The sequence below is a fragment of the Dendrobates tinctorius genome, unplaced genomic scaffold, assembly GCF_039654945.1.
Source record: "Dendrobates tinctorius isolate UK_male_01 unplaced genomic scaffold, ASM3965494v1 ptg000046l, whole genome shotgun sequence".
NCBI lineage: Eukaryota > Metazoa > Chordata > Amphibia > Anura > Dendrobatidae > Dendrobates > Dendrobates tinctorius.
In genome coordinates this window covers 75,292,000-75,309,080 of record NW_027361714.1, presented here as the reverse complement: position 1 = coordinate 75,309,080, position 17,081 = coordinate 75,292,000, and the positions used below count along the sequence as shown (strand labels likewise).

Genomic DNA, 17,081 nt, shown 5'->3' with positions numbered 1-17,081 from the left:
TCGCAGTAATTTCCGCGAGAGTTCCGCTAGGTGTGAACGTAGCCTGAATTAATTAAATAGTGATTGTCGTTAGTCAACGTGCTAATTTTTAAGGTCTTTACCATGGTATGGAGGAAGACTACATCGTAACATGAGATGTTACATTATGGTGACATGGGCCCGAACCCTGGACGAAGCGTTCTGCGCGAAACGCATGTTGGGTGTGGTGGGCATCTGATATCTACACTTTGTAGTAAATATGCAATATTTGATTTGGTCTATATACTATAATCTATTCTTTAACAGATTTAATCACACACTGGCTGCTCCTGCCCCTGCATACCATTCACTCCTCTCTGCTACCTCTCTGCATACCATTCACACCTCTCTGCTACAATAACCTCACCCCCTGCTGCAACTTGTCAACTGAGCCAGGGTCTGTTCTTCACAAGTACCCAGGTTGCAAAAGAACTGAATAAGATCAAAGTTTTGAAGGCTGCAGGTCCTGACGGCATCAATGCAAGACTAAACAAAACCTGTGGGCACCAGCTGAGTGAGATCATTACATATCTGTTCAATATGAGCCTGAGAATGGGTATAGTACCACAACTGTGGAAATTATCGTGTGTGGTACCGGTTCCGAAGAAACCTTATCCGAAAGACCTTAATGACTATAGACCTGTAGCATTGACATCACACCTGATGAAGGTATTAGAGAGATTGGTTCTCACACGTCTCCGTCCTCTAGTGAGCTCGGATATGGACCCTCTCCAGTTTGCCTACAGGCCGGGCATTGGTGTGGATGATGCCATTATCCACCTTCTAGATAGGACTCTCTCTCACCTGGAGAAACCTGGGAACACTGTGAGAATAATGTTCTTCGATTTCTCTAGTGCTTTTAACACCATACAGCCAGGTCTACTGAGAGACAAGCTGGGCCTTGTTGGTGTGGACCTCCAACTCTCCACCTGGATCCTTAACTACCTCACGAACCGACCTGAGTTTGTAAAGGTTCGGGACAGTGTGTCAGACACGGTGATCTGCAATACAGGGGCACCTCAAGGTACAGTTCTTGCCCCTTTTCTCTTCACACTGTACACTGCGGATTTTAGGTGCAACTCATCTAGCTGCTACTTGCAGAAGTATTCTGATGACTCTGCAATAGTAGGCCTCATCACAGGAGGTGATGAAAGAGAGTACAGAGACACTAACCAAGCTTTTGTGGAGTGGTGTCAGAGGAACCACCTTAGGATTAATTCCGGGAAGACCAAGGAATTGGTGGTGGACTTTCGCAAGGGCAAAAATCCACCAGTAGTGGTGAACATTCAGAGAAATGACATTGAGATAGTCGACACCTATAAGTACCTTGGTGTGATCCTCAATAATAAGCTTGACTGGGCCCATCACTTGGATGCAGTGTACAGGAAGAGCCAAAGCAGGCTTTATCTGCTCAGAAGGCTGAGAGCCTTCGGAGTTAGAGGGGCACTCCTTGCATCCTTCTTCAACTCTGTTGTGGCATCAGTCATCTTCTTTGGGGTGGCGTGCTGGGGTAGTGGCATATCAACCAGGGACAGGAATAGGCTGGACAAACTGATTAGAAGGGCCAGCTCTGTCCTGGGATGCCCCCTTGATCCAGTTCAGGAAGTAGGCGACAGGAGGATACTGGCCAAGGTGAGCTACATGGTGCAGAATGATTCCCATCCCATGCATGAGACCGTGACAAAGATGTGCAGTACTGTCAGTGACCGGCTACTTCATCCTAAATGTGAGAGGGAGCGCTATTGAAAGTCCTTCCTTCCTGCTGCAGTTAGGCTGTATAACCAGCACTGTCCAAAACGGAGAACGACCCAAACAGTGAACTGATAGATCCAAAGTTGTGACAGTCCGGTTACATTCCCCCCCCCCCCCCCCCCGTATATGTACCTACCTACTGTCAATGTAATGCCTTTATGCATCTGTATCTGTACTTGTTCCTGCCTTGCTGCTGTAATGCTCTGAATTTCCCCATGGTGGGACGATTAAAGGATTATCTTATCTTATCCACCGATAATGCCTGGGCTTATTACTAGCACTTTAACTGTGGTCTGGATTATATGACACTTTGTCTCATTACCTTAGATCCATATCTTACAAGGATGTATCTTTTATGAAACCCATTTTGGGGATTCACAGTGTTTACAAGCACTTGCACTTTATAAATATTTGGATATTGTGTATTTATATGCATTATGTACTCCCCAGGACTGTTTAAGTGAGACATACATAATATCAATTCATTGTTCTCATATCAGGTGTTCCCACCTCTTTTCCTGTTCCTGGTTTCTTGTGTACCCTCCTTCTGCTGCTCTTTGAAAAATATATTTATTATTGTATTTTAACTTAGTTTAATAAAAATGTTTTTTTAACCCATTAAGGAAAAGTTGTATACCTATCAGTGTTTGTGGGCCTGTTTGGGTAATTGAGTGAGTCTGAAATCACTTAGATGATGCAGCACTATTGACAGCACATTGGGGTTTAACCTCTGAGATCTAAGTCATCTTCAATCTCCATTGCTAGAGCAGGAGCTCAGTTATCATTAGATACCTGGAATCCACTTTACATGGGCGTTCTGGTGTTTATGCTATGGCGTATCATCAGCATAACTCATCTTAATAGACACTGTAAAACTGTGAATTGGTGGTCATTAGGAGCTAAGATTTTAATATTCTGCCCTATTTAAAAAGTTATTTCAGTCTTCATAAATTATCACCTCTCCACTGATGAGTCTCCAGGAAAAGGGTAAAGCTCAACCCCTTACCCCAATGGCTACAGAGGGACATAGGGGATACATACAGAGCTTATCTCCGTACATTATGTTGCGATCTTGCCTTATTTAGACTTTCAACAATATAATAGAGCGGACATTAATTCTAGAGTACTCCGACTCTGACCTAGGCTGCGCAAAGCTGATAAGTAAGCTGCAGAAATGTCAAGGGAATGTCAGCTTATTGCTCCAGAGGTGAAAGATTACAATAATTTCTTCTACAGTAAAATAAGACAATATTGTAAAGGAAATACATCTGGAATTAAAAAAAAATACTAATTCTTCACACATAGGAGCCCTTCCAATTATATACGGCAATTAAAGGGAATCTGTAAGCAGGTTTTTGCTATGTACACCATGAGGAAGGGGGTTAAAACACAGATTTCAGGGATTCCTCTCTTTATCAAGCTATTGTTTTAGCATCAGCAGCTTATCATTGCTGAGACTAGCTGGTGCAGCCTTGGTCCAACATGCCCCCTCCTGTGATAAGTACCTCTCTGCCTATGGACTTTGTACATACAGAGGCTGGTGTGTGGGTGGGAGAGTGTGGTTAGCTTTTTCCATTGCTAAATCTAATAGCTCTGATTGTGTGAGAACACGGCTGCCCCATTAAACAGACTAATACATTTTGTTGAATTCAGCTTCTCTTTGCTGACATTATGCTACTCTCAGATGCGGCAGCAAAAACCTGCTGACAGATGCCCTTTCACAGTAAAAAAATAAATAAATACAATTTCTTATATAATAGTCCTAATTTGATCCAGTCCCACATACTGTTTAACATATAATACTGAGATCAAGACTGTGACTGCCTACCAGGTCTCGATGTAGTACCCAGTTTGCATGCAGATAATGAATTCCATCCAGAATCTGGTATAGCAAAGATTTCACCATTGATCGAGGTAGCTGCATGGGCTTCTTATTTGCTTTTGAGGCACGATGAAACTTGATGATATGCTACAATGCAAACACATATTTTGGTATTCAAATATATCATATCTAGAAAAATATCTGTAACAGAGCAAAATGTTAGGTCATAAAGCCTGATCAAAAAAACCCAAAAAAGCACAATAGGGTCTTATCCAAGTAGTAAAGAGGAAACAAAGGCTAAATGTGCTCACCTCATGGGATTGTGTGTAACACAACCACTAGAAATGCATAAATTCCAGCTGCTGCAGCTTTCACATAGTAGTATATAGAATAGGCCAAGAGCAATGGAAGTATCCTGTGCTGCTGAACAAATGACGAACCAAGAAAGATTAAATGAATGGTGGCTTATTGTCAACACGTTTCAGAGTCACTTCGACTCCTTCAAGACAACCACCTTTGTGGTTGTCATGATGAAAGAGTTGGAGTGAGGAGTTGGAGTGACTCTGAAACGCGTCGACAATAAGCCACCATTCCTTTAATGTTTCTTGGTTCGTCATTTGATCAGCAGCACAGGATACTTCCATCACCTTTGGCCTATTCAAGGTCTTAAAGCTGACTCTACTTTCTTCTCATGAACACACTGGATTCATATAGTGTGCACCGTGTATTAATTTTGCACCAATTTGACAACTAGAAAAAGAATCATTATATAGCACAGTATATAAAAAAGGGAATCAGTCATGATCAAAACCCACACAAAACATCCACTTACATTGTCACTTATCTTTTGAAAGGTCAACCAATCATTTATAAATGATTTTGTTATGGAATAGTGAAACAAAAAAACGTTTAATTTCTATGCAAATAACGCTGAAGATGCTCTGAATGCGGTGATCTGAGCACTTTGGTAGTCTCTACTTCTGTTCTCTGCCTAGTGCTACCTTCCTCTTCTTGATGGACAGCTCATTGGCTTGATTTCATAGCCAGTGAGCTGGTAGTTAAGCATAAAAGTGACAATAGGTGGTAAATAGCCCCAGAAAGACAGAGGCTCAGAAAGTGCTGCGATCACCCCCAGAAGACCACACCTTCATTTGCTTATGCATTAAAAAGTTGGTTTATAGAGTTACAGTGCAGCAGATTTTATAGTCATTTTATATGTAAAGCTGGAGTCACACATAGCGACTCACCAGCGATCCCGACAACTATATCAACTTGTCAGGATCGCTGGTGAGACGCTATGTGATCGTTGGTAAGCTGTCACACAGACAGCTTCACCAGCGATCAGCACAGCGACGCCGAGCGCGCGGCGTCGCTGTGTTCGTTAGTTACCAGCGCACTGATGCAGGGAGCTGGTAACTAACGTACACATCGGGTATCCAAGGGACGTGCGTCCCTTAGATACCCGATGTGTACGTTAGTTACCAGGTCCCTGCATCAGCGCGCTGGTAACTAACGTACACATCGGGTATCTAAGGGACGCACGTCCCTTGGATACCCGATGTGTACGTTAGTTACCAGCAGATCGCTGGTCTCCCGCCTGTCACACGCAGCGATGCGTGCTGGCCAGCGGGAGACCAGCGACAAAAGATATGTCCAGAGGTTATCTACAGCGATCAGCGATACCGGCAGGGGGGCCGGTCGCTGATCGCTGTCACACACAGCGATATCGCTGGTGAGATCGCTGTTGTGTCACAAAACTTGTGACTCAGCAGCGATCTCGCTAGCTTGATCGCTATGTGTGACGGGGCCTTAAGTGTGTGTGTGTGTAGCCCATTCACTATCTCTATCTATCCCCCACTACCTCAAGATGGCTGGACTATCATTGTAAATACACATCTGTACTTTGTATCTCCTACACCTCATTGTAGGTTGTAAGCTCTCACGACCAGTGTCGTTTTATTTTGCTTTAATTATCGTATTGTTAACGTTATTAGTGATGGGCGAGCACTAAAATGCTCGGGTGCTCGTTGCTCGGGTCGAACAAATTGGAATACTCGGGTACTTGGACAGAACAACAAGCTCAATGTAAGTCTATGGGAGACCCGAGCATTTTTGCCGCAATCCCCCACCGGGGTTCCTTTAAAGGTCTAAAAACGTATGAAAATGATGGAAACACTGCTCAAATGACACGGGGACATCAAACGTGGGGTACACCTCCACCTTTGGCAGAACAAGTATTTGACGCACAGCCTAAACACCCACACTTGTTACAAATTTGACACTGGCTGTAGCTGCACGGAACACGTAAACCCTTTTGATCTAGTGGCGGTGGATGATGAGACTTGGAGGAAGGCTTAATTAAAAAAAATAGGCCCAGTTTCTAGGAGCGGGTCTCCTAGACTTGGAATGCCCATACACTTAGCGTATGGGCTGGCAAATATTTCCCCTTGGGGGTGTAAATATTTTTTAAATTTTGGTGACGGCCATCATAACACCCTGGCAAAAACAGAGTGGCCGGAGCATGATTGAATACGTTCACCCTGGTGTTCAAGTGGTGGTGGATGGTGAGGATGAGGAGAAGGAGGAGGACACCAAATAACAAAAAAACACGAAGCTTATATCCATGTTTGGTTGTGAAGAGGTGCATGTGAATACACCTCCCAAAAAAACACTACATTGGAGTTTATGCTTCGCTGTCATCATTTGGTGGTGTCGCGAAGTCAGGCTCAATCCATCCCTAGTTCATTTTTATAAGAATCAGCCTGCCTGCATCTCCGTAGAAAGGCAAATGCACTTATCTGTGATAATGCTACCAGCAGCACTAAAAACCCGCTTGGACAAAACGCTAGCAGCAGGGCTGGCCAGGACCTCCAAGGCGTAGAGAGCCAGCTCAGGCCACGTGTCCAGCTTGGATACCCAATAATTAAAAGGCACAGTGGAATCACGGAGGATGTTGGTACGGTCAGCAAGGTACTCCCTCAGCATCTTAGAAACTATTGCATTTCTTGTGAGATTACCCCGCGCCTCAGTGCATGGGCGATGGGAGGGACTTAGAAAACTGTCCCAGAATGTTGCCAGTGTTCCCCTGCCTCTGCTGGAGTGGACTTGTGTCTATGTCCCTTGTCCTGCTTTGTTGGCCAACAAAATGTTATCTCTGCTGCCAGTGTTTTGAGAAGGGAATTTTTTTAAAAACTCTGCAACGATGGCCCTATGGTACTGCACCATTTTGGTACAGTACCCCTGGAACAAGAGATTGAAAGTTATTCTTGTAGCATGGGTCTAAAAGAGTCACTAGCCAGTAATGACTGTTACACAATATTTTGACAATACGAGGGTCACGGGAAAGGCAGCGCAACAAAGTCAGCAATGCGTGCCAGACTGGTAACAGGCAAGCCTTCCGTGTCCTCACCAACAGGACGATTGACCAAGTTGTCCTCCTCCTCCTCTTTGTCCTCAGGCCATCCACGCTGAACAGACAATATGACAGTTGTGGTTGTAGTCCCGTCTATAGCACATGAAAGTAGCTCCTGTTCTTCCTCCTCCTACTCCTCTTCCTCATTGTCAACCAATCCACGTTGGGATGACATGAGGCTGGGCTGTGTGTAATCACCCTGTATGGTTCCTTGATCCATGTCCTCATGCTCCGACTGCAATGCATCCTCTTTCATTGTGAACAGAGAGCTTTTCAGAATGCAGATGAGCGGGATAGTGACGCTAATTATAGCGTCATGGCCGCTCACCATCTTGGTGGACTCCTCACTCAAAGTTTTGGAGGATGCTACATATGCCTGACATCCATGTCCACTCCTGAGGTCTTATGTGTGGTGTCAAACCTGAAACACGACAGCCTTGTTGATGCTGGTATTCAACAACTGCCCGCTTCTGTTCACAAATCCTTTCCAACATATGGAGTGTAGAGTTCCAATGTGTGGGGACATCACACACCAGTCGGTGAAGCGGAATCTACAATCGCTGCTGAATCACGGCAAAGGCGGCTGAAGCTGTAGCTGACTTTGTAAAATGTGCACACAGGCGGCGTACTTTAACCAGCAGATCTGGCAGCTCCGGATAGCTTTTTAGAAAACGTTGAACTAGTTTCAGCTCATGAGCCACGCATGGTACGTGTGTCAGTTCGCCTAGCCTCAGAGCCGCCACCAGCTTCCTGCCATTGTCACACACAACCATGCCTGACTGGAGATTCAGCAGTGTCAGCCACACATCTGCCTGCTCTTTCGGAGCGGTCAGCAACTCTTCAGCATTGTGCATTTTCTCACCTAAGCAAATTAGCTTCAGCAGAGCCTAGCCTGTTGCCGCTTTGCTTTGGCAGTGCTGCAGTGCTTCCAGCTTGTGACTGATGTGCTCCTTTCGGACATGGAGGCTGAAGAGGAGGAGGTGGTGGTGCAGGAGCTGTACACAGTGGGAGCAACCCTGATTGACGTAGGGCCCGCAATCCTTGGCATCGGGAGGACGTGTTCCATCCCAAGGTCTGACTGGGTCCTGGCTTCCACTATGTTAACCTAGTATGCAGTCAGTGAGCTGTAATGTCCCTGCCACAAGCACTTGTCCATGTGTCCGTGGTTAGGTGTACTTTCCCAGTAACTGCATTGTTAAGGGCACGGGTAATGTTGTGGGACATGTGCTTGTGTAATGCCGGGACGACACAGCGGGAGAAATTGTGGCGGCTGGGGACCGAGTACCTTGGGACAGCCGCCGACATCAGGTTGCAGAAAGCTTCCGTCTCCATGAGCCTAAAAGGCAACATTTCATCCACAAGCAGATGAGAAATATGAGAATTGAGTACTGTGGCCTGTGGGGCGTTGGGTGCATTTTTATGCTTATGTTCCAATGACTGGGGTTTGGACAACTGAAGGCTGTGCTGGGACAAGGACGTGCTTGATGATGCTGGTATCTGACTGTGGGCAACGGCAGGTGCAGGGCATGAGGCATCTTCGCATGCCCCGTGGACAGGGGATTGGCTTGCACGCACAACAGTGGAAGAAGCAGTGGTGTCACCCGCAGACACTGTTCCTAAAGCCTGGGGTTGGGCCCACAAAGTCGGGAGCTTTGCTGACATGTGCCTGATCATGCTGGTGGTGGTAAGGCTGGTAGTTTTGCTACCCCTGCTGATGCTGGCATGACAGGTGTTACAAATGGCCTGTTTGGGGTTATCGGCAGAGTCTTTAAAAAATAACCAGACTCGGGAAGACCTAACAGTTGGACTGGCAACTTCCGTCATGTTGGTGTTACGGGGAATGGTTGCACGCCTTCTGTCTGCAGCCACCACACTTTTTCTTCCTGCCTGAAATGGTGCAATGTCTACCTTCCCCTGTGTGCTGCTGTCCTCGCTGTGCATGTCCTCCTGCCAGGTTGGGTCTGTTACTACATCATCCACCACTTCATCTTCCACTTCCCCACCCTGGGCCTCCTGCTGACTTTCCGGTAATTGTGTCTCATCATCGTCCACCTCTTGTGACCGTGGCTGCTCAAAGATTTGTGCATCGCTACATGGAATATCATCTTGCCCCGCTTCAAGTGGACCGGGTGAGAGGCACAAATCTCCAAATGGAAAACTTAACAGCTCTTCGGAGTGTCCGAGCGTGGGATCAGTTGTCTCAGGGCACTTAGAATGGTGGGAGGAAGGAGGATAAGGATAAGGAATATGCAAATATACAGTCCCGATTCACAGCAACTGTGACTTGACCGTGTTGAAGACAAGTTGCTGGTGGTGGTGGATAAGTAACTGGATGTATTATCCGCTTTCCAACTAACAACCTTTTCACACTGCTCGGGCTTTAATAGTGCTGTTTTGCTGCGATCCTCTAGGACTTTGGACACTAAGGTTCAGCTAGAAGATGTGGGTGTTTTTGGTGGCCCAATTTCAGCTTGCCCATGTCCTCGGCCTTGGCCTGCACCATCACCATCACGTCCACTTCCCCGTCTCTTGCCACGCACCTTGTCCATTGTAAATGGACTAGAATATTAGACACGTTCAATACAAAAGGGTGATTTGGGAGGCAACTTGTATGTGATACATGTGCTGCAAAATCACACTTTTACCTATCTGTACTTTAGGTTAAAATGTGTTTTGCCTTATCAGATTTAAAAAGTACTATAACAGACTGCAAATAAAATACAATGTATAGGCCTAAAATGACCAAATTTTTGGCAAGGATAAATGAGGCATGTTAGGGAGATACCACAACCAAAAATTTCTGGCCTGTATTTTTTATAAATATATTTGTGCTAAATACTGCTGTATATAAGTCCAGTGACACCCAGGACCAAAAAAGAAAACGGCCGTAAACTGGCCAAACTTTGAGCACACACAGATATGAGCTTGCACGGAGATACCACACCGAAAAATGTGTGGTCTGTATGTTTTTTAATAGTTTGCTAAATAGTGCTGTATATAAGTCCAGTGACACCCAGGACCAAAAAAGAAAACCGGCCTAAACTGGCCAAAATTTGAGCGCACAGATAAGAGCTGGCACGCAGATACCAAAACTACTTTTTTTTTTCTTGTGGCTATATACTGCTGTATATAAGTCCAGTTACACCCAGGACAAAAAAAGAAAACAGCTGTAAACTGGCCAAACTTTGAGCACATAGAAATGAGCTGGCACGCAGATACCATACCGAAAAATGTGTGGCCTATATTTTTTTTAATTTTTGGAGTAAATACTGCTGTATATAAGTCCAGTGACACCCCGGACAAAAAAGGAAACAGCCGTAAACTGGACAAACTTGGAGCACACACAGAAATACCACTACGACAATTTTTTTTTTTTTTTGGGGGGGGAATACTGCTGTATATAAGTCCAGTGACACCCCAGACAATAAAGGAAATAGCCGTAAACTGGACAAACTTGGAGCACACACAGAAATACCACTACGACAATTTTTTTTTTATATTTATTTTTATTTTTAGGGTGAAAATACTGCTGTTGCTGTACATAAGTCCAGTGACACTCCAGACAAAAAAAGAAACAGCCGTAAACTGGCCAAACTTTGAGCACACACAGATATGAGCTGGCGCGCAGATACCACTCCGTAAAATGTGTGGCCTGTTTTTTTTTTTGGTTTTTTTGGGGGGCTAAATAGTGCTGTATATAAGTACAGTGCCAGAACGCAAAAAAAAATGAATTTAGGGCTAAAAAGACCAAAATTTTTAGCAGACGGATGGATGAGGCGTGTCACAGATATACCACACTGTAAAATATGTGGCCTGTCTGTATTTTTTGGGGGGTTCAGCAAAATAGTGTTAAGAAATTGTGTAAGACACTCAAAAAAAAAAAAAAAACTACTCAACCGTACCACATAAAAAATAAATATTTCTCTGCACACTCAAAAGGGATGTTTGGGACCCCTTTAAAATTGCTGGATTTTCACGCTGTGCTAGGAAAAGGATCTGGCTGTATTGTGCACGGTCAAAAAGCAAGTGGAGGAAAAAAAAGGGCTCTGGATTGCTTTGCAATAAAAAAGCTCTATTAGCCCTGGCCCCAAAAAATTTTCAAAGCCAATTACACCTGGGGGTAGGTATATATGGCCTATATATCCCACAGGTAGCAGCAGCAGCACCAGAACACAGGACCCTCTTGATGTATGCACTGATGTGAGACCTTGCACTGATGTGTATACAGCAACATACACTACCCTGCCTGCCTAACACTGGAACCTATATACTCCGGAATTAGTCCTTAGAAGGACTGTTGGTTTAGCTGGATTTGCGTTGTTTAGGATGGTAGACCCCACACTCACTAATAAATCCCCAATTCTGACCCTATCAAGGCAGCAGCTCTCCCTACATTATCTCAATCCAGAGCTGAATGCGGCGAGCAGGGCAGCGTCCGGTCTCTTATAACCCTGATGATAATGTGCGACCAGCCAATCACTGCATGACCACAACAAAGAAGGCTTCGGCGTTTCATTGCCTGGCAGACAATCCCTGCATCGTTATTGGTTCTGTAAAGTCCGCCAAAAAAGCTGGGTGGAGACCTGAGTTCTCGCCGAGTAATCCCGGAAATGCTCGGTGCTCTCAGAGTACACAGAGTACAGTGATACTCGGGCGAGTACCAAGTAGTGCCGAACATGTTCGCTCATCACTAGTTGTTACTTAAGACTGTTATGTTTGAAACTGTTAAACTGTAAAGCGCTGCGGAATATGTTGATGCTATATAAGATTATTATTATTATTATTATTATAATAAATAAGAGGTAAAGTTTGGCTTGTCTTTCAAAGTGCTACTTGACAATATAAACAGTTTGGGTTCCTGGATAGTCATGACATATTCCTCGAGATCTATTTTTAATTATTTTATGTGGGGTATGGATGTCTTTTTGAAAATATGTACTGTACTATTACAAATAGATATACAGTTGTGTGAAAAAGTGTTGCCCCCTTGCTGATTTCCTATTCTTTTGCATGTTTGTCACACTTAAATGTTTTAGATCAGCAAACAAATTTAAATATTAGACAAAGATAACACAAGTAAACACAAAATGCAGGTTTTTAAATTAAGATCTTTATTATTAAGGGAAAAAGAAATCCAAACCTACAGGGCCCTATGTGAAAAAAGTGATTGCCCCCTCAACCTAATATTTGGTTGAGCCACCCTTAGCAGTAACAACTGCAATCAAGCGTTTGGGATAACTGGCAATGAGTCTTTTACAATGCTCTGGAGGAATTTTGGCCCACTCGTCTTTGCAGAATTGTTGTAATTCAGGCTCATTGGAAGGTTTCTGAGCATGAACCGCCTTTCCAAGGTCATGCCACAGCATCTCAAATCATATTAAGGTTAGGACTAGTGATGAGCGAGTGTTCTCCTTGCTCGGGTCTCCCCGAGAATGCTCGGATGGTCTCCGATTATTTTGGAGTGCTTGGAGATTTTGTTTTCGTTGCCTTAGCTACATGATTTGCGACTGCTAGACAGCTTGAATACATGTATGGAATGCCTGTTTGATAGGGGATTCCCACATGTATTCAGCCTGTCTACAAGTCGCAATTCATGCAGCTGAGATGACGAAAACTAAATCTCCGAGCACGCCAAAATACTCAGAGATCACCCGAGCATGCTCGGGGAGACCTGAGCAATGATGCTGCTCGCCCATCACTAGTTAGGACTTTGACTAGGCCACGTCAAAGTCTTAATATTGTTTTTCTTAAGCCAGAGATGGACTTGCTGGTGTGTTTTGGATCATTGTCCTGCTGCATAACCCAAGTGAGCTTCAACATGAGGTCACGAACAGATGGAAGGACATCCTCCTTCAGGATTTCTTGGTAGACTGCAGAATTCATTGATCTATTTAACACAGCAAGTCTTCCAGGTAATGAAACCGCAAAACAACCCAGACCACCAATATAGTGTTACTTCTATGCCAAATATAATGGGACATACACCATCCAAAAAACTCTTTTGTCTCGTCAGTCCACAGAATATTCTCCCAAAAGACTTGGAGACCATCAAGATGTTTTCTGGCAAAACTGAGATGAGCCTTGAAGTTCTTATTGCTCAGCAGTGGTTTTCGTCTTGGAACTCTGCTATGCAGTCCATTTTTGCCCAGTCTCTTTCCAACGGTGGCGTCATGAACACTGACCTTAACTGAGGCAAGTGAGGCCTGCAGTTCTTTGGATGTTATTGTGGGGTCTTTTATGACCTCTTGGATGAGTAGTCATTGTGCTCTTGGGGTAATTTTGGTTGGCCGGCCACTCCTGTGAAGGTTCACCACTGTTCCATGTTTTCGCCATTTGTGAATAATGGCTCTCACTCTGGTTCGCTGGAATTCCAAAGCTTGAGAAATGGCTTTTTAACCTTTTCCAGACAGAGAGATCTCATTTGCTCTAAAATTTCTTTGGAACGCAGCATGATGGATAGCTTTGGAGGAAATTTTGGTCTAATACACTTTGACAAGCAGGTCCTATTTACCGTATTTTTCGGACTATAAAATGAACTTTATTCCTCCAAAAATTTTGAAGGGAAATACGGGTGCATCTTATAGTTGGAATATACTTATAAATACTATATCTCGAGACGAGATCTCGTTTCCGAGATCTCAATCTGAGCATGCACCGCCCTCGGCGGCCATTTTCCCGAAGGTAACCGCATCGCAGCAATGGATATGCTGCGCCTCCGGGCTTTTACAAGATGCCGGTGGAACCCCCCGCACCACAGAGCACCACCACCGAACCTGCCGCACCAGCCTGGGATGGGATCTCCCGGAGAACACTGCACCTGCCGCACCAGCCTGGGATGGGAGTCATATCGCGCTGCTGATCCCACCCCAGATAAGCTGAATTCGGACTGTAAGATGGACCCCCTTTTGACACTATTTTTTTTCCCCTATTTTCCTTCTGAAAATTTGGGGTGCGCTTTATGGTCCATTGCATCTTATAGTCCGAAAAATACGGAAAGTGATTTAAGTTTAAGTGATTCCATGATTGAGAATAGGTGTGGCAGTAATCAGGCCTGTGTGTGGTTAGGGAATCTGAACCTCGCTTCCCAAAGATGTGATAAACCATAGTTAATTTATATTATAACCCTTTCGCGCCAGAGCCTGTTTTTGCCTTTGTGACCCGGCCAATTTTTTCAATTCTGACCAGTGTCACTTTATGAGGTAATAACTCTAGAGTGCTTCAATGGTAAAATTTCTTTGACATGACTTGCGTTTGTTAAAAAAATGGAAATTTGGCAAAAATTTTGAAAATGTCGCAATTTCCAAACTTTTATTTTTTATGCCCTTAAAAAAATCAGAGAGTCATATCGCACAAAATAGTTAATAAATAACATTTCACATATGTCTACTTTACATCAGCATAATTTTTGAAACATATAGTCTGTATTTTTCGGACTATAAGACGCACTGGACCATAAGATGCTCCCCAAATTTTCATAAGGAAAATAGGGAAAAAAATAATGTGTCGAATGGGGGTCTGTCTTAGAGTCTGAATTTATCTTACCAGGGAAGGGATCCGACACAGGTGGAGGAGTGGTCACAGGGGTCATTCGGTTGTCCAGGCTGGTGCGGTGGTGGCGGCTCTGTGCTGGGGCACTGTGCTGAGGCAGGTGGGCTGTGCTGGGGCAGGTTGGTTGTGCTGGGGCTGGTAGACTGTGCTGGGGCAGGTGGGTTGTGCCGGGGCAGGTGGGCTGTGCCGGGGCAGGTGGGCTGTGCCGGGGCAGGTGGGCTGTGCTGGGGCAGGTGGGCTGTGCTGGGGCACTGGGCTGTGCTGGGGCAGGGGGTCTCTGTGGTGTGGTGGTGGCGGCGGGCTGTGCTCCCGTGCAGGGACGGTGGCTCCGATGCAGGAGCAGCGGCTCTGCCGGCATTTCCTCAAAGCTCGGGAATATGGACGCCGGGAAGATTGCCGCCGGTCCGGGGACGGTGCATGCTCAGGTTCAGATCTTGTCCCGAGATTCACCATGATTTGAATCTAGTCTCTCGAGATCTCGGGACGAGATCTGAACCTGAGCACGCGCCTTCTCCGGACCGGCGGCCATCTCAGAGGCCACCGCAACATGGCAGCAACGGATGTGCGGGGGCCTCCAGGCTTTGAGGAAATGCCGGCGGAGCCCCCCATAGAGCACAGAGAGCCGCTGCCCCTGCACTGGAGCACGCCCCGCCGCACCCTCACCAGCCACAGGTGTATATTGCGATGATAAGACGCACCCCCCCCCCCCACTTTCCCCAAAAATGTTTGGGGGGAAAAAAGTGCGTCTTATGGTCCGAAAAATACGGTAATTTATTTTTGTTAGAAAGTTGTAAGGGTTAAAAGTTGACCAGCGATTTCTCATTTTTCCAACCAAATTTACAAGACCATTTTTTTTTTTAGAGACCACCTCACATTTGAAGTGAGTTGGGGGGGTCAATATGACAGAAAATACCCAAAAGTTACACCATTCTAAAAACTGCACCCCTCAAGGTGCTCAAAACAACATTCAAGAAGTTAATTAACTTTTTACGTGCTTCACACGAACTGAAGCAATGTGGAAGGAAAAAATGAACATTTAACTTTTTTCAAACACATTTTACTTCAGAACCAATTTTTTTTAATTTTCACAAGTGTAAAAAGAGAAATTGAACCACAAAATGGGGGTAAACCACTGTTTGGGTGCACGGCAGAGCTCGGAAGGGAAGGAGCGCCGTTTCACTTTTTCAATGCACAATTGGTTGGAATTGAGATCGGACGCCATGTCGCGTTTGGGAGTCCCTGAAGTGCCTAAACAGTGGAAACTAGACCCCCTAAGGAACCTAGCTAGATGTGTGGTGAGCACTTTGAATCTCCAAGTGCTTTACAGAAGTTTGTAACGTAGAGCCGAGAAAATAAAAAATCTTATTTTTTTCCACAAAAATGACCTTTTCGCCCCCCAAACTTTTATTTTCCCAAGGGTGATAGGACAAATTGCACAACAACTTTGGGGGTCTAATTTCTCCTGAGTACGCTGATACCCATATCTGGAGGTAAACCACTGTTTGGGCATACGGCAGAGCTCGGAAGGGAAGTAGTAACGTTTTGGAATGCAGACTTTGATGGAATGGTCTGCGGGCGTCATGTTGCGTTTGCAAAGCCCCTGATAATAATCTAATAATAATAATCTTTATTTTTATATAGCGCTAACATATTCCGCAGCGCTTCACAGTTTGCACACATTATTATCATCACTGTCCCCGATAGGGGATTTGGATTGTGAGCCCCATCAGTATGTCTTTGGAATGTGGGAGGAAACCGGAGTACCCGGAGGAAACCCACACAAACACAGGGAGAACATACAAACTACTTGCAGATGTTGACCTTGGTGGGATTTGAACCCAGGACTCCAGGGCTTAACAGTAAAAACCCCCCACAAATGACCCCATTTTGCAAACTAGACCACCCAAGGAACTTATCTAAATGTGTGGTGAGCATCTTGAACCCCCAAGTGCTACACAGAAGTTTGTAACATAGAGCCATGAAAATAAAAAAAATCATTTCTTTCCACAAAAATAATATATTCGCCCCCAAATTTTTATTTTCCCAATGGTAATGGGAGAAATTAGACCCCCAAAGTTGTTGTGCAATTTGTGGGGGTAAACCACTGTTTGGGCGCACAGCAGAGCTCGGAAGGGAAGGAACGCTGTTTGACTTTCAACGCAGAGTTGGCTGGAATTGAGATCGGACGCCATGTCGAGTTTGGAGAGTCCCTGATGTACCTAAACAGCGGAAACCCCCTAATTTTAATTTCAAGTCTAACCCTAATCGCAAACCCTAACCATAACCCTAACCACAACCATAACACCAACACACCCCTAACCCTAATCCCAACCCTAACCACAAACATAACACTAACCTCAACCCTAATTTTAGCCTCAATCCTAACTTTAGCCCCAACCCTAACTTTAGCCCCAACCCTAACCTTAACTTTAACCTATCCCTAACTTTAGCCTAACCCCAACTCTAACCTAACACTAACCCTAACTTTAGCCTAACACTAACCCTAACTATAGCACTAACCTTAACCTG

At 44.9% G+C, this 17,081-nt stretch overlaps 1 protein-coding gene across 1 annotated transcript in view; it reads right to left on the bottom strand.

Annotated features, from left to right (window-relative positions):
- Positions 1-17,081, bottom strand: part of CDK19 (cyclin dependent kinase 19) — a 394,114-nt gene that overhangs the window by 231,397 nt on the left and 145,636 nt on the right. The window contains exon 4 of the mRNA XM_073576006.1: positions 3,599-3,739. Coding sequence (XP_073432107.1) covers positions 3,599-3,739 — 141 coding nt within the window. The remainder of the gene's footprint in view (positions 1-3,598; positions 3,740-17,081) is intronic.